Below are 24528 nucleotides of genomic sequence, written 5' to 3'. Positions count from 1 at the left end.
GCCTTTACTCTTCTTTATCACACTCTCTTCCTGAGTCTACCAGAAAGCTCTATTAGACAGTTACATGGTCTTCTTTCTTCCAAAACTTGCTTACAATGGGGACATGTCTACCTCTCCTTCCAAAACTTCTGAAAATAGTGTCATGTGTTCGAGACTGTGGGATTTGGCATTGCCTACAGTATCTCTTAAACACATCCTGGACAAGTCCATGTGTACGTCCGAAAAATCGCGACTAAGGTTAATAATGTAGCTGAGGGTGTCAAGCTTGTAACACCAAAAACACATCCACCGCTTTATATAGGTGTCTTCTAGTTGCGCGGCTGTGTGTATATATACCGTCGCGGTTATCTGCACTCTTACTCTTGTTTATTACACTCTCTCCTTAAGTTTACGAAAACTATTATTCAAAACCGTCTATGTTCTTCTCTCTTTTCCAAAACTTGTACCCAGAGCATTTGATGTTCCTCCTCCCTTCCAAACCACCCAAAGAAAAGTACGATGAGTTCGAGACCGTGGAATCTGGTATCAGCTATTGTATTTCCAAAACAGAACCAGAACAGAACCATGTGTGCGTCCTGGAAAGACGAGGTACATCAACACATGTGGCTGACAGCGTTGAGCTTGGAATACAAGAAGAGAGACTAGGCCGCTGAAAACATACTACGCTATGATTACGTCTTCAGCTGTATATAAACCCCAGCTTTCAACGGTTCTTTCTTTACAACACTGCTTCCTTTACTTTCTAAAATCCCAGGGAACCATGTATATGGCCTGGAGATTTCCTCGCCGAACCAAAACTTCAATTGGATCGCACCATGAGAATCCAAGAGGACGACGTGTGCGATCAAAATGAAAATGCGAAAGGCAAACTCGATGACGAGCCTCTCTGGACTCCGTTGCGTTCTTACAAATGGAAAGAAGCCCAGGTTTTCCCAGTTTCTCACATTCCAAAAGTTCGCCAGTCTGTTCAATGTTTGTGCTGTTCTCACGAAAACTATGGGCATCCCAGAAATGGGTGTGCAAGTAGCACATGTCACTCAAACCACGGATGAAGATACCCATGTGAGAGATCGAAATTGCCATGAAGAAGGCCCATGTGTTTGAGAGCTTAGTGGAGTCCGCGACAGTACCACAGGCTAACGCCTTCAAATCTAACGTCATTTACCTCATGACTCTATTGGCGCATACATAAACTCCACATCCGCTCTCTTCTTGCTTCACTACACTACTGCTTGCCTACTCCAAAAATTCAGACCATCACCACATGGTCTGGAGTTCTTCTCTCCAAAAACGACACGTCTTTCGATCGATGAGATCCCGCTCCAGCACCTCGTGTATCCAAAAGAAACAATGATGAAACCTCTCCATGGAGCGAGCGCCTCCAAATCCTCTGCCACACGCCAAAGTGCGGTCTCTTCGCCCTCCCAACACTCTGCTACCAATCCCAAAAGCCCATTCATAACATCCTCATGTGTGCCCCCCAACCTAGCAGGCGTCGCCAGGCCCCCTCCTCCGGTGCGCATGTCTAACCACGACATTGACGCCCCTCTTCCTCATCTCACCCGCTAAAATCTCCGCGGCTGCAACGCTCCGATGCGTACCTGCGTGACATGTAGTCTGTATCGATGCGATCTGGTTTCCAGTGTTGAAGTGGTTCGCTATGGCGGTGATGGCTTTGTTACTATCGCATCTCACGTTAGCCTATCTTCAGTTACTTGTGTTGATCAAAATACGGGATTCAAGGAGAATGTGTAAGTGTAGAGAAAGATAACTCACATCTCACCCATCGCCGTCCGACTGCCCAATACATATTGTTGCACTTGCGGACTCACACCAGTATACCTTTCACATATCTCGCGGGGTGGGGCACGCCATTTGTGGCAGTATATTGTGAGGAGAGCAGGTATGCCGTGTGGTGTATGTTGAAGGAGTTGGGCTTCAGCCCCTGGATGGCGTTTGAGGACTTCGGTGGAGTAGGAGAGTATGTAGAGGGTTTTCTGGACTGGTAAGGCGGGAGGTGGTATCAAAGGCTGGGGATGCAGGAGAGCGGGTGGAGGTGGGAGGATCACTGGCTGTTGGAAGTGCTGTTGCGGTGGTAATAGAGGGGGTAGTGGTGCGAATAGTGGTATTGGTTGTAGTGGCATTGGTATCGGCATTTGCATCTGCGGGATTGCTTGCACGAAGGGCTGAAGAGGGAGCATTTGCATGTGGGGATATATTGGAAACATAGCTGATGATGTCTGTACTAGAGAAACGTAGTATGGAAAGTTGATCAAGAAGTTTACTTTGCGTATACAGCCATCCTGTGAAGACGTCGCAGTGTTGGTGAAGCGCGTCAGTGACCATGAGTGGCCTTCAATCCAAAAAGCTATGTCTGGTACATTGCGTATGTTCGTGGACTCATCAGTGTGAACGGTACAACCAGTAACTTGCGGTTGTGCATGATGAATGTGCAAGTTCTCAACACGCACTGTCGGACTCCCTGTCTCCGCTTTGCGGATAAAGAATGTCCGCATGTCAGCATGTAAGCATTACAGTTTCGGTGTACTCTTTCCGTGTACCAAATCAGAGCACTAGCACAACCGTCACACCGGATCTTCAGAAGACCAGCTGACCGCTACCCCTTCCATACGTCACCTTCTCAAACAGCTACGCCACATCAACCCCAACGCTATCCACTTCATGACCTCAGAGTTGAGTCTGTACCCCAAGGCCGCGATAGTCGCCGTCTCGTCACGATTTCCAAGTATCAGCTTCCCCATGCAGTAACTTCTGCATACAGATAGGGCTGCATAGTACCACACGTGGCGCCAAAAAGTCCCGACCTAATCCACGCCAACCTTCCAGCCTGCTTCTACACCCATCCTTCGAAGCAGGTAACCGACAATCTTTGATCCTCCGCATGATCCTCCGCATGCAAGCTTCCAGCGGCACAGTATCAAACGAACCTATCGCTTCACCATGCAAGGAGTCGCTCAAAACTTGGCAACGTCCATGAAGGCGGGTCAAAAACCTTGAGAAAGAGCCTAGCTACCGTGCCGCAACGATCCTTCCTCACACGCCCCACCCGTGCATCATCAGCATTGAACAACTGGGCGTCATCTGGGCGGCTATCACGCCAATGAAACACGTCAAACGGCATTCGTGGGAATAATGGAAGGAAGAATAGGGTGACGGGTAAGCGAATGCTGGAGGCTGGTGGTGGCAGCTGCGGCTGAGATTCCCGCTTTGGGACTGCGGCGTAGTCAATGTGATACCGAGTTGCTGGGTCACCTTTGGAACCTTCCTTGGAAGGATCTTGTATCTCGTATCGAACGTCAATGAATCCTTCCTCGGTGGCTTCCGAAATGAGAAAGTGAAATTGCATGATTCTAGAAGCGAGGGAAATCGTTCGATCATCGTTCTGGGAGGAGCGGAGAGGGCGGCTATGATGAAGTTGAGACATGGACCGGAAAGGTGGACGTGCGCAATCTGGATTGGGTCGTCTCGGATCGAAGCGAGCAACGCCAATCATGACATATGCGCTTTTTTGGTTTCCTTGCATTTGTTCCTTGCCTTGCCCTATCTAGATTATGTGAGTTCAACGAAACATGTTACAACCACAGACTCGGTACCTATGCATCTCTTTCGCTTTCGCACAAGTTACTCCTTCTGAGTTGATTCATCAACCCAAGACTGAGGTCGTTACATGATTCACAACTTTCCTTCACCTCCTCCTTGGAGCACATCGCGTACGAGCTTGAGGCCTTGCACGGCAAAGGCCACCATGTTGGCTTCGCGTTCGCTGCTCCCTGTCTCCGCTTCTCGAGTCACTGTCTCCCCGCCCTCCCGTGCCACGGCAAGCGCGACATAGCCCGGTGTACGGTTACGAGTCGTTCCCCCTGTCGGCCCTGCGGTTCCGCTCTCGCTGATGGTATACGTGCTTCCCAGTGTCTTGCGCGTGTGCTCGGCGAGGCCAGAAACGATGACTGGGGTTGGGCCGCTGTAGGATTTGATGGTATCTTGTGTCCAGCCGCAATATGCGATCCGTGACTCGAGTGTGTACAGAGTCAGACCGCCGCGGTAGTAGGTCGATGCGCCGGGGAAGGAGAGGAGTGCTGCGGAGATGAGACCACCTGCTGCCTGGTGTGATGTGGTTAGTTGATGGCTTTGAGTTGGACTGCGGGTCTTACTGTCTCTGCTACCGAGATGGTCTCTTTGCGCTCTTTGAGGAGTGTGGCTACCTCTTGGACGATTTGCTGGAGCTCTTCGGGTGGGAATACTGGTGGTGACATTTTGAGGTATGCTGGATTGGGCAGTTACGCTTCTTCTCTAATTCGAAGTTTAAGCTTCAATCGCGTACAAACGTTTTTGTGTTAATAATTATACCGGAGTTATGGCGGATGTAGTCGCTCTCGGTGGGGTAATTCGAGGTTGTGACGTATGCGGGGTAGCTTCCATTACACATCCAACCGTATAGATAGTATACCGAAATATTGTACATACAAAGCCGAACACAATTTATCTTAGCCATCGAAAGCGAATCTCTCTTCTCCTCTCTTCATCAATCTGATTGGTATCGAGACACCCCTCAACTGCAGCGTGATGATACTCGCCATCTTGGTCTGAATCAAGTCATGGGCTCTATCCGTAGCCATCTTGTATAAATCTCTCCTCTCCTTGCCTCCCTTTGGCATCTTCTCCACCTCTTCGTCACTAGCAAAGTCATCGACTGCGAGCTCAACGCTGTACTGAGAGAATATCGCGGCCAAGACCGCGAGAATCTCCACTTGAGCAAAGCGTCGACCAATGCATGATCGGAAGCCGTCGCTAAAGGGGATATATGAGCCTTTGACGGGCTTGAAGAGTTCAGATGAAGTGTCTTCGCCTGCTGGTCCACGCAGCCCTTCATCGTCGTAGTTGATGTCGACGAAATCATTATCGGGCTTGCTATCCACGAGCCAGCGTTCAGGTCTGAATTGGTCTAGGTTGTCCTTGCTTGAGCCGTCAGATGGTGTTGGCCAATACTTTGGGTTGCGGTGTATGGCTGCGCTGAGGAACACGTGAGCGTCGCCAGGCACCATATACTGCTTTCCCCCGATATTTAGTGGCTGTGGTCGACCTGGTGCAGTAGACTTTGGGATGTTGATGATTGGTTGCAGCAGCCGTAAAGTTTCGTTCATGACTGCAGCTGGCATGCTTCCGAATAGCTTTTGGAAGTGCTCTTCATACTTCCATTCGTCGATGGGCTTGCCCGCAAATATGTTGTCGATGTCGTCTTGCAGCCGCTTCTGAGAGCCCCAGTTCATGGCTAGAAATACCATGGAGAAATGTAGTGTGTTGGCAGTTGTTTCGTGGCCCGCCAACATAAGCACAAATGCGTTACCCAGTAGGTCGCTCTTCGTAAAATTTGAACCCTCTTTCTTGGTGATGCCGCTTCCGCGGATCAGAGAGTCAAAGATGTCCATGCCTGCTTGAGTCTCGCCGAACTCGACTTGGGTCTTCTTCATTTCATAGATCTCATCCATGTACTTACCCCATTCGTGGGCCGCCTCGCTTACTTCACGATGCATTTTGACTGGAGATCGTGCTACGAGGAATTGTTAGATGACATATTCAACTCGACGCGGTGAAGCAGTAGTAAGAGGGAACTTACCAAGCCACTTAAGTGGCATGACTTGAGTCCACATGATGTTGTGGAGCAGCTGGCTTAGAGCGGCCCTGTAGCTCATGGTGTAGCCAGGAGGGGCTTCCGATCCTACAAAAATAGAGTCTTCGCTCTTTTTGACCTCCACTTTCTTGCCCTCTTCGTGTGGCCATACTACGCGTACGTCGAAACCCGCTCCACTGATAACATACAGAGCAAAGTTCATTGCCGCAACAGAAGGATCGGCAATAGTCTCATTGCCTTTACCCTCAGATCCGGCCCACAATCCCAGCATCGACTTTGCGTGATGGAGAGTCTCGTTGAACACGAGCTGATTGTTCTTGTCACCGAAACTCGGTGCGACAAGTTTGCGATGTGTGCGCCAATCTGACCCTTCAGTACTCACCAGATTCTTGCCGTAAATGTCCAATGACGTGTACATCTCAAGGGGCTTGGGAAAGTCATTGCGGCGGTTGGTGATTTGAGTAACGGCCTCCGCGTCTGCAACGAAAACTACATTTCTGGTAGGAGATGCGACCATGAAGACGTCCATACCCATCTTCTCGAAAGGCCCATGTCCGGTCGTGTAACTCCATTCTGGATTCAGAAGACTGCGGAACCTGATTAACAACTCGCCTGCTGTCAAGTCGAATTTACATACTCAAACCACATGCCTCGCCAGGATTGTGGCAGAAATCTCTGCAGCACCGGTAACCATAGCTTGAAGGTCGACAGCCATAGGATGCTGAACGTATACCATGGCGCTATCACTACAGGTAGTCCAGAGCTCTTTGCTAGCGCGATATTGCGTAGCAGGCCCCGGTACTTCGAGATTATCTGATAGATGGCAAAGCTCGCAATGACGCTAAAAACCAGGGTGGCAACCATGACGTTGTTCTGGCCGGGAAGACTCCAAGCTCAAAGTGAGGCTATCGAGACAAGAAATTGAGATCCGCACAGTATCGCACTATCGAAGGCGCTGTCGTGAGGACGGTGAAGATGGTGCAGTGGATGGGCATTCGCCTTCCACCGTGCAGAGGGGTTCGTGACGTATACATACGCGCGATCAATTTTGCCTCACAAGCGTTTCAGGGCCTCGGTTAGGGAGGATCGCTAGCAGATGCATCTCGCGTATGCGTGCTATATGCAACAACTGGCGGTACATTGAGGAATACGGATGAAGCCATTGTCTGATAGGCTGTGCTCACAAAACCGCTGCTCGTGTGGTGTTGCAACGCGATACAGGTCTGCGTCATCAGTCATCGCGTCCGGAAAGGGCTTGGCGCCTTCGAATCGATGTTTCCTCATGTGTACCAGTTGTGTGACACTTGCGCTCACCACGCATCTGCGAAACACAAAACATGAACGTCTGATCTAATCGTACCACCAGGTAATGGGGACCGCTGAGAGGTGCGCGCTCGGCTGCAAACTCTGCGGTTCGTACGACGTCGTAGGACATGGCTCCGAGGAGCAGAGTCCAGGCAATACTCGCGCGCACCGCCTGGTGGACAGCGAGCAGACGAAGGTTCGCGTATAGCGTATATCGTCACTTGCGACGTCACAGCAATCCTTCCGTCATTGTTGACTGCAATTGTGTCAGCGCGTGCACTTGGATCTCCAGACGACAAAGCGAATGCGTTCGTTCCATGGATACGACTCACGGTTCACCGTGTCGCGCCGCTTTGCCGATTCACCAGCCCCCTCTGCATGTTGTTATGCCACATGCGGCAGGCAGGAGGACAAGGGCCACTACATCACTTGCCGTCTGAGGAGTTGGAATTTCTAGAAGCGTTGTTGCTCCGATCGATGGCGAGGCTTGGTATGCCGTGTCGCAGAGTGAAGCGACTACACCGACTCGACGGCAACTTCTCGACACGAGATTGACTCGCTTCTGCGCCGTCTTGTGGTGGAGAGGTAGTCCAAGGGACACCCCGTTTTTCTACTGGACGCCTCATGCGTTCCACGTGGTAGAGCGACAGCCGCCAGGATGCTGTAAGCCAGGGTGTTCCCACGAGGGTCGCAGGCCGGCCTGGCTTAGACAATCTCGGTTGTGGGGTGTCGTCAATCGGACAGGTCCTCTCACGCATCAATCATCTAGTCTGAAGCAGACCGCAACTTGCCATAGCGCCGGTGAGCAGCAGGGCCGGGCAGAGTCGGCTCGTCATCTGACAAACTGGCTCAATGGCTATCTCTGTTCGGAGCTTAGCAGCAAAGGCACTGCTGTTTTGGATTGATGTCGCCGGGCAGCTGACCGTTTGTTTGCGGCAGGCCCTTCACGGCCGAGTAACCAGGTTACCTGAGCTTGGCCGTGTTGCAAGGGTGTCGAGGGCACTGCGGCGTGCACAGTACCGACCTACTCCAAGTGCACAATGGAGGGGTCTACTCCATGTGGGCTCAGGCTTGCAAATGTTCCTGACGCCATACTGGCGGTCGCGTGTTGCGGCGCGCTAGTTGTTACCACTGACTTTGGACCTGATGAAACTAACGTCAATAGAATTGACCGGCGCCTCTCCGGCACCTGCCATGAGCAGCAGCCGCGATTTCCCTAGCAGACGAGGCGGACAAAAGGGTGATGCAGTTGTACACACACTACCTCGCCATGTGCCACCAGACTGCCTATAGGCGTCTCGCCAGGATCTGCAGCCCGGAAACGCAACGCTGATCTTTGGGCAGCAGAGTCGCAAGTGACAGGTCCTGTTCGCAGAGACTCGGCGCATGAATCGCTGCAGCATCAGGACGAGCGCGAAGCTTCAGGTAAGCAGAGGGCTGCGGGCGCAGGAAGAGGCGCGGCAGCGTCGCGAGATATCGTCTGCAGCCACCAGCGGCGCATCACTTCCATCAACCTTCTCGAATGCCTCGGTGCCGCTGCAGAGTGGAGGCTGGCAGACTAGGGATCGTGACTAGCTGGCCTCAGAGCTCGGATCAGTTTCCTGAGTCTTCAGGGCCAGCAATTGGGTGGAAATTATCCGACAATGGCTGCTGACGGCCGGCCTGCTCCAAGCTGCACGGGGGTTGTCGACGATGGTTGTAGCAAGGCGGAGGACCGCGCATCGCCGCACGAAACAGCGAGCACTGTGACTGACACATAGCCGGTGCTGGTGTGGCAGCAGCAGCAGGTCATTATTGCAAGTAGACGTGTCGCCAACGGCTGCAGACGGCGGCCAAGTAGCTACAATGGATGCGCGGTCGCGTCGGGCGGGAGCAACGTTTGCTGTCTGCAACGGCATCATCCTATGGCACATGACGGGCTCTGGCAGCGCGCTGTTTGATACAACGGTCCCCATGTCGTCCTTGACGATGGCCACACGGCGCGTCTGGTGGCTCCGCGCTGCTACCCTGGTCTCGTAGTCTGGTCAATGGCACAAGCGACCTGTGTGCTGCACATCCTTCGCTTTCGCGCTAGTACGCCGCCTTTGCATCCTCGTCCATCTCTCCATGCTTCGGCATGGTGTTCTCCCCTCCCGACACGCCCATCGCCCACCATAACCCCAACCGTCACCACGGCTAACTCCTACTGCGACCCTCCACCACCACCGTGTGCCTGACCCAGGGCTGACCCGCCTCCCGCCCCCCGTCGCGTCTCGCTTTGAGCTGTTCCTTTTTGCGACTGATTTAGTTTCGCGCCTCTTGTGATTGCGCCCTGGCCCCTTCGTTCGCACGGCCCGGTCTTAATAGCGCCACTTTTCGCCGACCAAGCCAGCAAACGTCGACAGCATAGACCGTCCGCGACTCAGCTATTTGGGCCTTACCTGCTTCGGATAGTTGTCTCCGGCTCCATGGTAAGAGAGTCTTGCCCAAGGCTAGGTCCTTTCTTCGCGCACGCGGCATAGGAAAGCTCCCGTCCTGCATCCCACTCTGGTCTCCGAGCACTTGCCCTGCGACGCTTTCCAAACTCTTCCCCTCTTCCAGGCGATGACGCGGGTTGGGCTGTCATCTGCAAATCATCTTTGACTCCCTATTCGCTGACTCTGGCGAATTGGTCTTTTCCTGACCCTGCGACTGCCGAGGCCGCCCTCTCCACCACCTGCCCACCCCCCGCGACTTTCCTGGCTTTTGCCGTTTGGTGGTCCTGGGACCATCCGTTTTGCCCAGTAGTCGTCTGTCATACATAGCCGCATGGCCATAGCGGATTCCGTCTGGCATATCTAAGCATGGCTGATCCTGACGCGCCCGGCCAGTCTAAGAGAGCTCGTTTGGGCTCCGGCAATCTTGATCATCCGCAGTATAACGGCCACGGATTTCCACCCCCTCCTCCACCGCCTCATACCCAACCCACTCGACCTCCATCCCATCCCACTTTGGTCCAGGCGCCTCCGCCCTACGCTCCTCACGGCTTACCGGTTCCGTCTGCCCAGTACCCTTCTCACGCTCAAGGCTATCCCGGACCACTACCTTCACCGTCCCTTCCGCCATCTGATATTCGTGCCCTTGCGGACCCACGGAACATACCCTCACCTCGTCAGCATACCAATGGCGTTACTGGAGCATCGCCTGTGACGATCCCCCAGGACCGAATCAACAGCTACCGTCCCCCACTCACACCTCAGACAACCACTGCACCAGAGCAACACAGTTCCCGGTCCACCAGTGTCAGTATCAGTGTCGACGTCAAGTCTCAAAGTCAGACTCCCATGGAGCATGGCGGCCATCACCAGCCGTGGGCAATCAACCACGAGCATCGCCCCAATGGCAGCATACCGAATGGATACAACCACGCCATAAGTCCATCACACCCCAACGGACCGCCCTATCATGCTCAGCCTCCACCTGTCCAGCAGTACGCCGCTCCTGCTACGCCCTACGCGCAGACTCCGTACATGAACGACTATGGCAACGCGCAGCAGATACGGCGAAAGCAGGTGCGCGCCACCCAGGCGTGCAACCACTGCCGTTCGCGAAAGCAGAAGTGTGACGAAGCGCGACCCTGTCAGTTCTGCAGAGAGAACAACTTCGACTGCCAGTACAAGGACGTCCCGCCACCCAAGTGCGTTGCTCTCTTCCCCCTTTGGTACATTACTGACCCTTCCTAGGCAAGACAGAAGCATGATGCAACTTCAAGAAAGCGTTAACAGCATATCTGAAGTCCTGTCGCAATTCGTTGACCAGTTCAACGGCTGGAAATCCAGTGTTGAGAGCCGGCTCCCACAGCCGCGAGACCACGAGATGATGTCGAATCACGCTTCGCCCGTAGCTTCTTTCTCGGCACCCCCGAGAGAGCACGGCACATCCAGATGGCCTACTCCCATGCAGGGAAGAGGACACATGGGCCGGGTCAACAGCAACCTGAAGATGGAGTCTCCCATCGCTCCTCACTCGAACATGATGTCGCCTTTGGGCGGACAAGCATCAGCATCCATCAAGCAGGAGTCTCAGTTCGCACCACCTCCCCAACAACCGGCCACACCAGCCGAGAGTGTAAGGACCGACCGCAGCCATGCCACTGAAACCAGTCCCAAGGAGCAAACTGGACTGCAAGGTGATCACACTACACCTGCGCACAAGCTGCTCGACGAATGGCAACAAATGAGCATTTTCTATCAAGGTATTCCCTATCTAAGACGGCTAATGGACAACGGTCGTGAAGTCTCGGACTACCCGATGCAGCTTGAGCAAGATCGCGGCTTGTTGCGCGTCTGGGGTGTTGGCGAGGGCCAAGACCTAAACGACGGAGCGCAGGGACCTGGAAGCCCGGAGAGCAGCAACGACTCCGAAGCCGCATCACCAGCACCTGGCAAAGAAGGCCTATGGGGCTATCCATTTTCTCCGGAAGGCGGCTCCGTAAAGACTCCAGTTGGCACCCCTCGAGAGTATTTCTCCCATCAGCCGCGGCAGAACACTGGGAACGGGCTTGGTGCAGATGGTCGGCCCGACTTCTCGCGCCCAGTCATGTTCGAGCTGCTTAGGTCCTACATGGAGACGATGCACATATTCCACCCGTTCATGAACGAGACCAAGCTCAGGCGCATGTTCAAGGACTTCAGCGATCAATACAGCCCTGATGCAAGGCCTATGAACGCGCACTCGCCTGCTCCCGTCCACGGAATAAAGCGAAAGCGCTCGGAGAGCCACTTAGAAGGAGGTCTACCAGGAGGTCGCGGCGAGATCGAGAGGTCTTTGCGCAACGCGATTGTACTGCTCGTCCTTGCTCTTGGTAAAGTCTGCGCTCACACAGATCCCTTGCCCGCGCCGAAGAACGACCGGCATCCATACGTCAACGAATGGGGAACCTTTAGAGAATCTCCCCACCCCAATGGCGGCAGTTTCACTAGCGAGACCTCCGATGAAAACCGTCCAAGGAACATCGACCTACTACCTGGTATGGCCTACTATGCTTACGCCACCGATATCCTAGGAAACCAACAAGGAGGTAACACCGTCGCGCATGCGCAAGCTAATCTCCTAGCTGCGCTGTTCCTTAGTCAGTATGCTCGCGTACTGGAGAGTTGGAGCTGGATCAACAACGCGTGCCGAATCGCCCTGGTTCTCATCAAGGCAGACTACAGCAAGCTACTCCGTCAAAACAGCGACCGAAGACATACATGGAGCGGCAAGGAGCGATACAGACTTAACCTGGTGATGTGTGTCTACTGGACAGCTCTCCAGCTAGAATCGTGAGTATTCTCGTTTACATACGCTTATCTTTTGCTGATAGTTCCTAGTGATATTCTAGCGGAGATGAGTACCTTACCGCCTTCAGGCATTTCTGCACATCAAAGCGAGATCATGTACCCCGAAGGCGTCAATGAGAGCTGTTTGCAAGACCAGGACAACAACTTTGCGCCGCAAGAGGTGGAAGTACGCGCAGGCCCAAGGCAAGACTTGATGATGAAGCTATACTCCACGCAGACGTTCCTACGAGTTGTCCTCAACGTAGCGCATAACGCTCTATACGGTCCCACTGGCCGTATGACCTTCGACCCTACCAGCTTCAAGGAGGTTGCTCACCACGCCCTCACCCACAAGGAGATACTGGAAGGTTGGCGGAAGCTGCTCACACCGGAACTGGCCTGGTCGGACGACGAGTTACCCTCGACAGATCTCAACATTGCTCGTGTACGCGCCAAGTACTATGGTGGCCTGTACATGATGCTGCGACCCTACCTCAAGCTAGCGAGTCACACGCTCGAGTTCCCGCCTCCGCCCCCAGGCACGACCGGCGCTGCACAGCACAACTCGCCATCGCCTTATCCTAGCGCGGCCACAAACCGAAACGTGCAGATGGTTGACCTCAGCGAAGACCAGCACAAGATTATCAAGATCGCTTGCCAATGCATTGACGCTGCTATCCGGAGTACCATCGCATTCGATCGCGTAGGCGAAGAACCAGGCAGCACGTACCAGTACTTCCAACCCACGCGCAAGAAGAGGCTCATAGTCACCAACGTCTTCGGCACACTTCACGCGTAAGTTTGCATCACATTATTGTCTTGGCTCTTTAACTAACACATACCCCAGGCAATTCGGTAATATGCTCGTCCTAGCCTCGGTCTACAAATCCAAATTATACCCCCTACTACCCAGCGATACCTGGCTCACCAAGGCCAACCTCTCCGCCCTATTCCGCCGCACCATTGCCGTCATTAGCGACGTGGCGCAAAACTCGCCAATCCTACGCATGGATCTCGAAATCCTCAAAAACGTCCAGAGGCAACAGGGTCTCGAATGAAGCAATCAACGTCATGACGACATATCCAACATCGGCCAGGCGCATTGGCATGACGACTCCCGCCCTGCGCGCCCATCCGACGATGTATCTCCGTATCTCCTGCACACGGCAGCCACCCTCGATCTGAACCGCCATCCGACACGCGCCAATGTCTGGTAGATCCGGGCCGATACCGATTTGAACGTGCATGATGACTTGCATGAGTAGAGTCCTCGGCAGATGCACGTAACATTCTTTCTGGACATTTATATATTTGCTTTTTGGGCTTCATCAATCTCGCCTCTGTTTTATTCCCACACCTACGTCGATCAGGACAGCTTGTTATTGTTAGAAAGAGAACCGCATTATTACATGCGCGACAACAACCGCACACGCGAACGGCAACGAAACGGAAGGCTTCTTTTCCTTTGGATCTTTGGAATTACTATCATCATCATTGGGCGGCTAGCGCTGAAACTAAGCATTTCGGAATCCATCATTTCCTCCCTCTTTCCTTTGCGTCTCAGATCTTATCCTCGCGTATCTCTGGATTAACCCAAGTTACCCGCTGCATGCACACACATCCGCCCAAGGCTTAGTAGCGGGGACGGAGCAAGTTTTCTCAACTGCAACTAAACCTTTTCTTTTCCTCACACCACTGCACGCCGGACCACAGATATGGACACACCCAGGGACCTTTTCTCGTTCTCCCCTCCTTTCCCCGTCATCGTTCACCGATCAGACTAGGGGTCTATGTTACGTTTGTGGAGGGTGGTGTGGAGTCGGACGTCGGAGCGCATCTACATCGATGCACGCTAGGGCTCGCGAGTTAGGAGATCTTGGGTTCTAGGTCCAAGCCACAGCACTCACAATCCTGTCGCTTTGTCGCAATAATCACAATGTATCGGGCCCGCATCGCATTTGCAATCCCATCCATTTTACTTTGCTTTTCGCAGCCGGACCCTCGAGCATACCGTTCATGCAATGGTGGAACTTTGATCTACAGGTCCGCGGCTTTTCTTTCCGTGGCTCTCACCCAACGGCTTTGGATGGTCGCTTTTCAAGTTGTAAGCCGCATCGCGAACAGCCTGCAAGATGACCGTGTTTCGTGTGCTCACTAACGGTACTTCCTCGGTCTAATACTGTGGCGTCGCACGCCCCGCTCCGGCTTGGGAATGGGAGAGATTGGTCCGCACGGGTGCAGCGCCTCAGCCGTTTCGCTCGTGCGGGCTAGCTGCGGTTCGCCGACTCTTGCTCTACCGCCGCCCGCCCCCCAAGTGTCACAAATCATCACGGTAGTAATTGTTTGTAATAATCTGACTGATGATTATCTCACACCGATCAGACAGAGTCCAATACCATGGCTCCGTCTCAAACTGTATCGCAAACTCTATCTTGCAGTCGCGATGCATCCCTGCTGTCGATTATGCGGCGCGAGCATCTCAAGGGACGTATACAGATGCGGTGGTTCGGGCGACCGGTACATTCACAGAGGCAAAGAAGCAACAAAAGATGTCTCCAGCGTCAAGGGTATTTCCGTTACACGCACGACTAATCATAATACGATCCATAATGATCCTATTATTACTGCTACATCTAACGGAACCCAGGGTTTCCGTAAAGGGTGTCAATATGCGCAACATCCAACCTGCATACCAAGTCCAAATCCACGACCTCTAGTCGCTGCCCAACCAGCCTCAAATGCAAAATGCAATGCAATGCAAGTAAATCAGTACATACGCCTCATCTCTAAGTCCATTTCCTTTACAAAAAAGTGTGAGTGGGTTATTCAAAAAGGTGTGTATGTACTACGCGATCCACGTGCTCCCCCTCTGCATGAAAAGAGGGCGCCTCATCGCGCGTAGAAAAAAAAGAAGCAAAAGCATGACAAGGGCGGGTAACCTACGAACCTAGACTAAACATTTGCCAAACGCACCTGCCGTATGCGATACCACCTGCATAGTCCCAAGGCGAATTGAATGAATAACTTGAAGTAGTCATATTTTCACCGCTCGTTGTTTAACCCGTTGCGACTTCGCTTTCGTGTTCGCAACAAAATGCTCATGTGGTTACGCATTACCAATGACCTAGCGGCTTTTCCCTCACCGCAACAACGACGATGATGGCGAAAAACGTATGCGACGACGGGAAGCGGCACATGTTGTCTTCTCTACTGCACGACTGTGAACCCTTCATCTGACTAAAAACAAGCATGCATCGCGCTCATCAAGGTAACCGCTTGGCAAGTTCCAACGTCTGCGCGAAACGCCCAAATAGGAAGTAAATCACGCCAAAAAAGCACAACAGCACCCTTCAACATCAACATGACGCTTTGCACTACTGCACGCAAAATCTGGTTCACTAGCAACGTTGACAGCGTACTTGTCCCTGGCGTGCTTGCACAATCGACACATCCCCAATCCCCCCGGCGCTATTTGCGGCTCGAGCGAGCGAAGTGCGAAGCAGAAAAAAACGTGACGGCGGGTTCCGGTCAAGACGATCAGAGTAGCGCGGACCCTGAGCCTTGAAGTTGGACTAGACAAGACAGAAGTTATTGATGACGGGTGTGAGGCTAGTTTAGTTACGGTACCCACGTGCTCCGTTCCAAGCTTAGGTGGGCACGCTCGGAAGCTTTACGGCGGGTGACGTACCGGACATGGTGCCGAATGTTGGAGGGGCTCGTTCTGGAGTACGTACTTACTTACGCTATGGATAGACTAAGGAGGGTGCGGTGAAGGTGGATTCTCGTACGAGATATTTTTGGGGTGGCTGGGAGTGTTGCGACAGTTGTTTACTGAGCGCGTACTGCGGTTGATGTTCGGAATGTCTGGCATATCGTACGTTGGACAATGTGTGCATGAGTAAGATGCTGATGCGTTGGTTGCCGGGTGCAGGCGTCGATCATTTGGGGTAACCTTGACAGTTTCGCTGCGACTCCAAAACGTGCGACTCCCTTCCATTCGTGTATGCTGCACTCTCCAAAGTCGCAGTCGCTGCATGGACTCCTTTTCCTATTCATTTACTTCGCGCAGCTTCTACTGCAAAGTGCACTGTATCCTGTCGATCATGCGTCCTGTTTTCCGCAGTCATCGGACCTTTCTCCATTGCCTGTCCAGCGGTCAAGGAAGTCGCATCCGTCATCTGATAACTTGACAAAGCAGTGGACGGCGATAACCCACGTTCCCGAGGCATCAGAAACGGCGAACATGGCACGGAGTACGAGTAGAGTTTGATACGGTGAAGCAGCGTTGGGCAGCAACGAGCATTTCCTTGGTCTAAAATGATGGGAAATGAGCAGGAAAAGGGCGTCATTGAGATGTTGCGGAGGAGACTCCGTTGCGTGAACTTGTCACGGGTGTTGCTGCCAGGTGGGATAAGGTTGCGGCACATTCGCTTTCCATCGGCAGATTCAGCTTCCTGGAAAGCCCGTGGTTGCATACCTTGTCTCGCAGTCGCCGAAGACCTTGATTATTGATACCAGCCTTGTAGCGCGTGCGACATCGTATTTCAAAGCAAATCCGATTCATGGTGCTGGTGAAGGCGAATGCTGTGATTATGTCGGTTGTCGATGCCGACTGTACGCTAGACGCGACTCGATGATTAGGTTTACACAGTTGGGTATTCGTAGCACGTGTTTTCGTGTTTGCTTCTTCTTCTTTATACTTTGGGTATATACTCGGAGTAGGCGCGCGCGTGGGTCTTGACAAGAGTCAAACCTGTTTGCGCTCGTATTCGACCATATCCAGTATCATCACCGGTATAATGATCCGGCCATTCAAATCCTCACATGAATGCGAATATCTCTGAAGTTGACACCTGGGTAGTTGCCAAGATGGGTAGGCGTGTGGAAGGCGGGTGGAGGAGATACCCGCAGATCCCACAACCCCATCCAGACATCGCCTTCGCATCACGGATGTATCACACCGACCGGACAGCCCTGTGTAGCGAAAGAGAAGGTACATGACACAACCACCAAGCTCGCCTTTAGCCTCGAGAAAGTGAGGCTCCCTCAACGGTAGCCGCGTCGGTAGGATCTCCAAGGCGTTACTAGCAGTGTGACAGGAAGATGTGGTCAGATCCGCCTTGCAAGCCAAGTCCACATCCAGGCCATCAACCCCAACAGCACATGCAGTCGCAACACCGGTCGTCGAATCAGTATCCCACGCAGGCGAAACGTTGACAAGAAAAGTAACACCAACCGCGCTGTGCTTTCCCGCTGACTGAGTCTTCGCCAATCGAACCTTTGCTCCCTCACCGATTAGACAGGCAACGCATCGGCTAGAGGCAGCTCCCACAGGAAAGGCCACCTACCGTGTTACTGCAGCCGAAATTGTAACGGGATACCCCGCAACGGTACATACGTGAGGGAAATGCAAGATGCGCATTATGCGCCTATTATTAACATTGTCTCAGCTGGCATGCTGCATGTACACCGGTGGATGGTGAGTGTTGAGCATGCACGATAGGGCCTTTGACTCCGATTCTTATCGACGATTGCTTATCGCAAACAATGCCATGGCGACTTGGAGACGTTCTCCGGAATGCCGCTTTGGTGACGATAGCCGGTAAGCAGCTAGGGTCTGGGGTGCAGATAGTGGTATCCGGTGCGGGAGGGGCCCCTGACCCAGCTCTAGCTGCAACATCGAAACGCGCATATAGTGGAGAACCTGTACGGGCGGAGTAGATTGAAGACACCCTGGAATGTTCTGAGCGCCTTCTTTGCGCGTCTCATCGAACGTGCAATCTCGGTCATGATCTCCCCGGCTTCGGTACGACTTGTACTTTCGCAGTGAGTACTGCTTGTGCGCTGAGCAGCGGCTGTCGGGCACATTTCGGTGACGAACGTCTTGTTCGTGCACGTGTCGCGACGAGCCCCAAAGAGGATCGAAGGCGCAAGCGAACGGCTGATACAACTCGGCCCTTCCACTGACGACGCTCGGAGTTCTTCACGACAAGAGGTCCGAGAGATGTGTCGTGCATGGTGTTGAGGAGACGTGTCAGTTTGTCAGTTCATATGGCATGATGAGACGGTGCGGCTTGTCCTTCCAATTCAATCAGAGACCTTGTCAATCGTTAGCCTCATTCGTTCCAATAGAGCTTGTTCATGCCATGGCTTTTCGGCCGTACTTTCAAGAAATCGGTTTACACATTCACAGCTTTCGCGATGCGCTGTCCGGGTTACCCTTCGAAGAGCTCGTTACACAACGTCGGACCCCTCAGCGGTTCCGGATCTGTCAGACCGCAACTTCGGAGCCTTGAGCGCAGCGGTATGCCTGCACCGCGCATGCACAATATGTGATATCCACATAACGAGACACGGCTTCTGTCTATGTTCGAGACAGTGCAGGGACCTAGTGGGGCTATCGCGATGGCGAAATCTGCTCAAGCATGAGCGACGTCGCGATGCCTCGCATCGACTAGTCAAGGCAATCACAACACCTCGCTTGTCGACAGCGACAGTGCTCTGAACACCTGCAGCTGGAGTTTCGTCCGGGTCGTCGCAGCGGTCAGCGAGCCGTGCGAGTACGCCGACATGGTACCTTGATGCCCAACGGACGATCAAGCCCGGCCTCAAGACGGACCGCAAATTGTGAGATACGGCCGAGATGCCAATGTACGGCTTATACGCCGGGACCGCTTCGCACATCATAAGCAAGTCATCGAAAGCCAAGGCTAAGTCGTTCTGACTGTGGTGATGCCCAACGCAAGCGACAGAGTGTGGAACTGAGCACGATGCGAAACTGCAGTCTTTGATCCTCGTGGGTTGTTGTGGGAGCAAGGATGTGTGGCGTAGTTAGAGAGATGTCGTGCAGTAGAGAGGCCGGTGACCCACAGTTAGAAAGCTTGACTGGACGCGAGGTATACTGGGTTGTAAACTCGTGTCGAAGTCGATGCGAACTTCGAGAGAGGTACTGTTAATGCAACAAGAAATTGTGGTAGGCAAATTCGACGAGAAGATTAGTGATCGAGCTCTTAAACCCAGAATGGCAGCAGCCCAACTGATGAGGCCTTGGTATTGTGGTGTAGATTTGTTCACTAGATTGCTGTTTGGCGTAAGTGAGAAGAGCACGTAAAGAAAAGACGAGGTGTTGGAGAAGGCGCATATAGTGAGGTAGTTCCTTCCAAGGTTGGTAGTTCTTTCCTCCAGTCTGTTTACCACTTCGTCACCTTACCAATCGTCACTTCCGAAAGTCATCAATGGTCGACCACTTGCAACTCTTCTCTCAATCCTGTCACAACTTCTGACTCCACTTCTAACGAAGTTGTCAAACTCGCAATAGCTTCATAGCAATCACATACCTGCGCTGGTCGCGTTCCCATATCTCAGCTTCTATTTTCGAATCTTAGCTCCGGCAGGCGCAATGCGCATCCAACACATGGCAGTGTGGGGAAGCAGGAACGCCATGCCGTTCTGTGCGACTGTGACTCCCACGAGCTTCGACTGCCTATCGGCATGCTCACAAGCACGGAGCGCGAACGCCATACTATGAGTATTGTACTACCATCAACCTACGCGAAGAAGTCTGCATCTTTCGCAAGCACATCTTACCTACATCACCGATATCGTTACCCAACTAATCATGGCTCTCTAATCGTACGCGTTACGCAAAGGAGAGTTACAACACTCTATCGCTATCGCAAAAGGCATGAAGACGAGAAAGAACAACCATGTACCGCTACACTTCTGCACCTCCCTCCCACCACTCATACACCTACCTTCATCCTCCCTCCTATCCCCACAACCTCACCTCGCGATCCTACGACACAACTTACATATCCAGACCCTACTCATACACAGAACCACGTCGCTACAATTCCTACTACGAAACAGCGTACTCAAGACCCAACGCAGCCCACAAACCAAGCACTTCGTGTAGACCAAACACTTCGTACCGACCCTCTCAAACAGAATATTGGAGATACGTCAAACCAGTTCAGACACAGCAGCCAGAAAAACCACCGCGCAAGAGCAGTCTCAAAAAGACGGAGGGCAGACACGTTCATTTCGATCTTCCGCCTGCTCAGGGGACGTCGAGCAGGACGGTGAGGATTGCGGAGGAGGAGAGGCAGAGGGAACGGGAACGGGTTAGGGCGAGGGAGAAAGAGAGAGCTAAAGATCGAGAGAGGGATAGAGATAGAGGAAGAGAAAGGGAGAGGGAGAGCAATTACATACCACCTCGACCGCCTATACGACACTACGACACTAGCGATAAGATGCCTAAGAAGCAATACGCCACCTACTCCCACTCCTTCGAATACGATTCCCAACTCCACCACCGAGAAAGATACCGTTCTTCCACTCCGCCTCAACGAACCAGTTTACCACGATCGACTTCATACTACACCCACCAATCCTCGCACCAAATTCCACCTCACCTCCAATATCCACCCTCGTACGCCAGTCACACGCCGATCCCCCCAATCCCAACCGTCTACATAATAACCTTCGCCACGGACCTCACGCCCACAGAATCCTCCCGCACCTCCCTCCTCTCCTCGCAACTCCCCTTCCGCACCCCACCGATCCCACACCTCTACACCATCGACGCGCGCACCGTCCGCCCACCCTCTCCCAGCTTATGCCGAGAATACTCAGGCGTGAGTCCGCGGATCCAGGATATTGTCATGGAAGACAGTGAGGCAAGGTATGCGGCACGGAAAGCCGTGGAGAGGGTTGTTAGGTTTGGGGAGCGCGCTAGAAGCAGGGACAGGGACAGGGACATTGGAAGAGGGAGGGAGATGGAGGTTAGTCTGAGTGTGTGTTGTCACTCTGGTACACATCGCAGTGTGGCGATTGCGGAACGCATAGCGCAGTGTGTTAAGAGTGAAGTGGGGAGGAGGGGCTGTGAAGAGGGTGTTAGGGTTGTGTGTCGCCATGTGCATCGGGTTAAGGGGAGGAGGGATCCTTTTCGATGACTCTGTGTTTGCTAGAGGTGTGAGGGAAGTAGAAGTAGACGGGGAGTGCTGAGTTCTAGACTGGATTAGAAAGCACAGGGACATGTTTTGGGAGAGCAGTGCGTGATACCCTAGACTATTGGACATCGGGAAATTGGAATTGGAACTTCGTATTCATTCTTCTTACATGGTACCTGGAAAAAATCGCTATACTCCTAAATTGACTGACTGACGGTGTGAACCCAGTTCATGCAGCCAGATACATCGATACCCAAAATCTCTCGATCTCTCTTGATATCGCACTTTTCTCCCCAATCTTCTTTTGTACACTCCAACCCTCTTCTGTTTCTTCTACGCGGTCTTCTTCTTTCCAATGCTAGTATCAATACTACCTACAACCCACGTAACAGCAAACACGGCAAACATGCCCAGAGTAATAACAACCGGCTTCCTGTATCCAGCGGTCCAGGGGTAATCGTACGTGACAACGAGATCGCGATCTCTGAACTCATCAACCAGGTTGATGGCTGTGAGTTCGAGGGTTGTGCGACCAAGGGTATCCATGAAAGTCTTGTGGAGGCTGGTTTCGTTGCTGACGATAGGAACGGTGGTGGAGAACTTGACATTCTTTGCGCCTTCGGGCAGGATAACGCGGAGGTTTACGCGGCCGTAGGAGATGCCTTCGCCGGAGCGAGGACCCTCGAGGAAGGGTACTTTGAGCGCGTAGGTGTCGCCGGTGGAGAGCTTGCGCAGATACGAGGATAAGTCGGCGTTCCAACCAACGCGGAAGCTGTACTTCCAGGTTCCGAAGATGGGGTAGCGCGGCTTCAACTCTAGAAGTGCTTCTTTCTTGCCGGGGCGGAATTTGGAGGTCGAGACGTTGCCGATGTCGTCGGTGAAGTAGGGGTCGACGGCGCCGGGGGCGAGAGGGAGAGCGAGGCCCTTGAGGGCAAAGGTCGGGGGGTTGAGGTACGATTGGCGCTGCCATTCTACGCGCGAGAAGTGGTTCTTGAGACCTGCGCCTTGATTGACGAGCCAGTAGCGCTCTTCAGATGCCAGGTTGCCGCCCCAATGCGAGACCTCGATGTCGCGCTCCAGCAGTGTCGCGTGGGTGACGGGCTTGGTGAACTCGTAGCGCACGCTTACGGCCTGCTGGGCGCCTGCGGGCACGTTGTTATAGAGACCGTATGTGAAGGTCGAGCCTTGCTTCTGGGGGTCGGCGGTCTGCTCGTCGTTGAGCTCAGAGGGAAGGGTCGTGTAGTCTGGCACATCGCTGTTGGGGAACTTGACTTTGGTTCGCTGCTTCTCGGTGAGGTAGGCCGAGGGTGCGTATGCGCTGAAGTCGTATTGAATGTACTGCTTGTCCGTCTGGGCGATCTGGGCGGGGACGGGCTTCAGAGCCGAGGCGATCGAATAGGAGATGCTGATGGTTTGTTGCGCCTTGGGTGCGAGGGGTTCGGGGAGATGAATCTTGTAGAACTCAACGGAGCTGTCCCAGTTAGTCTCGATGTATGATATCAATTGCGGCATTGCCTACCTCTCTGCATCAAAGCCCACCACCTCTACCTTGAAGATGCCCTTCTCAGCCGCCTTCTTGTCTCTTACTTCGAACCCTCCAACTTTGGACAGCGTGCTCGAGTCGAATGGCAGGTAGTATTCTGATTGCGCCTTGTCGTCAATGTTCTCGATTATGACATTGATCGTCTCTCTTGCGTATGCCTTGTCCAGGTTGGTCGTCCGGACTAGGTTGGCATTCTTAAACACCTGCGGTGGTGTGAATGTGCTGGGTAGCACTTGCTTGGATAGCAGCGGTTGTGAGAGGTTGAGTTCGGCGCTCGCGAAGCTCGAAAGCGCTGCTATGCAGCTCGTAAAGAGGGAAGACCTCATTGTTGGACCAGCAGTCAAGCTATCCAGTCATGTATGAGGTCGGTGGTGAGGGAATTGGGTTGGCTGGCGGGTTGGTCGGTCGGTGGTTACGCGGCGGATGTTGCGTCGTAGGTGTTCTCTTCGGAGTTCCCTGGCACCTCCGCGTCTTGGCGCGACAGCTTGAGCTCACCCCTCCATATCTAGCTACCTACCCACCCTTACTCTCTCCCGCCACTATGAGACTTCTGGCACGCTCAGTTGGTAGGCCGCGGCTATCTGCCAGTCACCATGGCATCGCGACTGCATCAGGAAGGCGCCATTTGACCAACAATGGCTTCTTCCGCGTCTCGGAGGAGGTGCGCGAAGCTCTACACTCCAAAAAGCCCGTCGTCGCGCTGGAGACGACAATCTACACGCATGGTAGGAACGAGAGATATTCATGCGCGCATCATTTGCTAACTCACGTGACAGGCTTTCCCTACCCTGAGAACGTAGCCCTCGCATCCCTCCTCGAAAGCGTAGTCCGAACGAATGGCGGCATCCCAGCTACCATTGGTATCCTAGACGGTGTAGCACGTGTAGGCATGGATCCAGAAGAGTTGATAAAGCTGGCTTCTTCTGCTGGTAACCCAAACACTATGAAGCTTTCGCGACGAGACCTGGGCTATGTATGCGGTATGCGACTGACTGATAAGTCCTTCAATGGCGGTACAACTATATCAGGCACAATGCTACTAGCTCATCTCGCTGGCATCAAGATCTTTGGAACTGGCGGTCTTGGTGGAGTCCATCGCGGCGCTGAGTCAAGCATGGATATCTCTGCAGATTTGACAGAGCTCGGCAGGACTCCGGTCACCGTTATCTCTAGTGGCTGCAAGAGTTTCCTCGACATCCCACGGACAATAGAGTATCTTGAGACTGAAGGCGTGGGCGTAGGCACCTTCGCCGATGGACGAAAAGGCAATGTAGACTTTCCTGCATTCTGGTCAAGGGATAGTGGAGTGAAGAGCCCCACGACCATTGCGGATGAGATCGAGGCGGCTGCTGTCATATGTGAGTCTCCCAATCATTTATCTGATTTCAGTTCTAATGCCATCTAGACGCGCAACACGCACTCCAAATCTCCTCTGGTCTCCTCTTCGCCAACCCCGTTCCTACCGATTTCGCTATACCCAAAGATGAAATGGATGTAATCATTGCCGAAGCTCTGAAACAGGCTGAAGCAGCCAACATATCCGGCAAAGACAACACGCCCTTTGTGCTTGCTAAGATCAAGGAGCTCAGCAAGGGCAAGAGCATACCCGCCAACAGAGCCCTTATAGAATCAAACGTGAGGCGTGCGACCATTGTAGCACGAGAGCTTGCCATCCTCGAAGCAAAGCAGGAACAAGCCCAAGGGTGAGCCAGCACTCTTGTTGCTTAACGTAGACTGGCACTGATGTAAGTATGCTAGACAAAATTCCTCTTACTTCACTCCCGTGCAGTCCAGTCCCGC

The 24528-nt window shown here is 53.1% G+C and overlaps 5 protein-coding genes across 5 annotated transcripts; 2 read left to right on the top strand and 3 right to left on the bottom strand.

Annotated features, from left to right (window-relative positions):
* Positions 1-3693: 3693 nt before the first annotated feature.
* J4E93_008924 (uncharacterized protein) lies at positions 3694-4274 on the bottom strand (the record flags this gene model as incomplete). The annotated part of the gene is made up of 2 exons (XM_049346821.1): positions 3694-4122; positions 4173-4274. 2 exons carry the CDS (start codon positions 4272-4274, stop codon positions 3694-3696), a joined length of 531 nt encoding a protein of 176 aa, XP_049196241.1.
* Positions 4275-4505: 231 nt separating this feature from the next.
* Positions 4506-6185, bottom strand: J4E93_008923 (uncharacterized protein; the record flags this gene model as incomplete). The annotated part of the gene is made up of 2 exons (XM_049346820.1): positions 4506-5569; positions 5636-6185. 2 exons carry the CDS (start codon positions 6183-6185, stop codon positions 4506-4508), a joined length of 1614 nt encoding a protein of 537 aa, XP_049196240.1.
* A 4072-nt stretch (positions 6186-10257) lies between these two features.
* Positions 10258-13292, top strand: J4E93_008922 (uncharacterized protein; the record flags this gene model as incomplete). The annotated part of the gene is made up of 5 exons (XM_049346819.1): positions 10258-10610; positions 10657-10998; positions 11047-12237; positions 12286-13029; positions 13082-13292. The coding sequence occupies 5 exons, from the start codon at positions 10258-10260 to the stop codon at positions 13290-13292; spliced, it is 2841 nt and encodes a 946-aa protein (XP_049196239.1).
* An 8226-nt stretch (positions 13293-21518) lies between these two features.
* On the bottom strand, positions 21519-23054 carry J4E93_008921 (uncharacterized protein; the record flags this gene model as incomplete). Its single annotated transcript, XM_049346818.1, has 2 exons — positions 21519-22656; positions 22705-23054. The coding sequence occupies 2 exons, from the start codon at positions 23052-23054 to the stop codon at positions 21519-21521; spliced, it is 1488 nt and encodes a 495-aa protein (XP_049196238.1).
* Positions 23055-23699: 645 nt separating this feature from the next.
* J4E93_008920 (uncharacterized protein) lies at positions 23700-24435 on the top strand (the record flags this gene model as incomplete). Its single annotated transcript, XM_049346817.1, has 3 exons — positions 23700-23708; positions 23878-23884; positions 24134-24435. 3 exons carry the CDS (start codon positions 23700-23702, stop codon positions 24433-24435), a joined length of 318 nt encoding a protein of 105 aa, XP_049196237.1.
* Positions 24436-24528: the final 93 nt, after the last annotated feature.

This window comes from Alternaria ventricosa, assembly GCF_023758065.1.
Source record: "Alternaria ventricosa strain BMP 2768 chromosome Unknown scaffold_18, whole genome shotgun sequence".
NCBI classification, from domain to species: domain Eukaryota; kingdom Fungi; phylum Ascomycota; class Dothideomycetes; order Pleosporales; family Pleosporaceae; genus Alternaria; species Alternaria ventricosa.
This window is presented reverse-complemented; position numbering and strand designations above follow the sequence as displayed.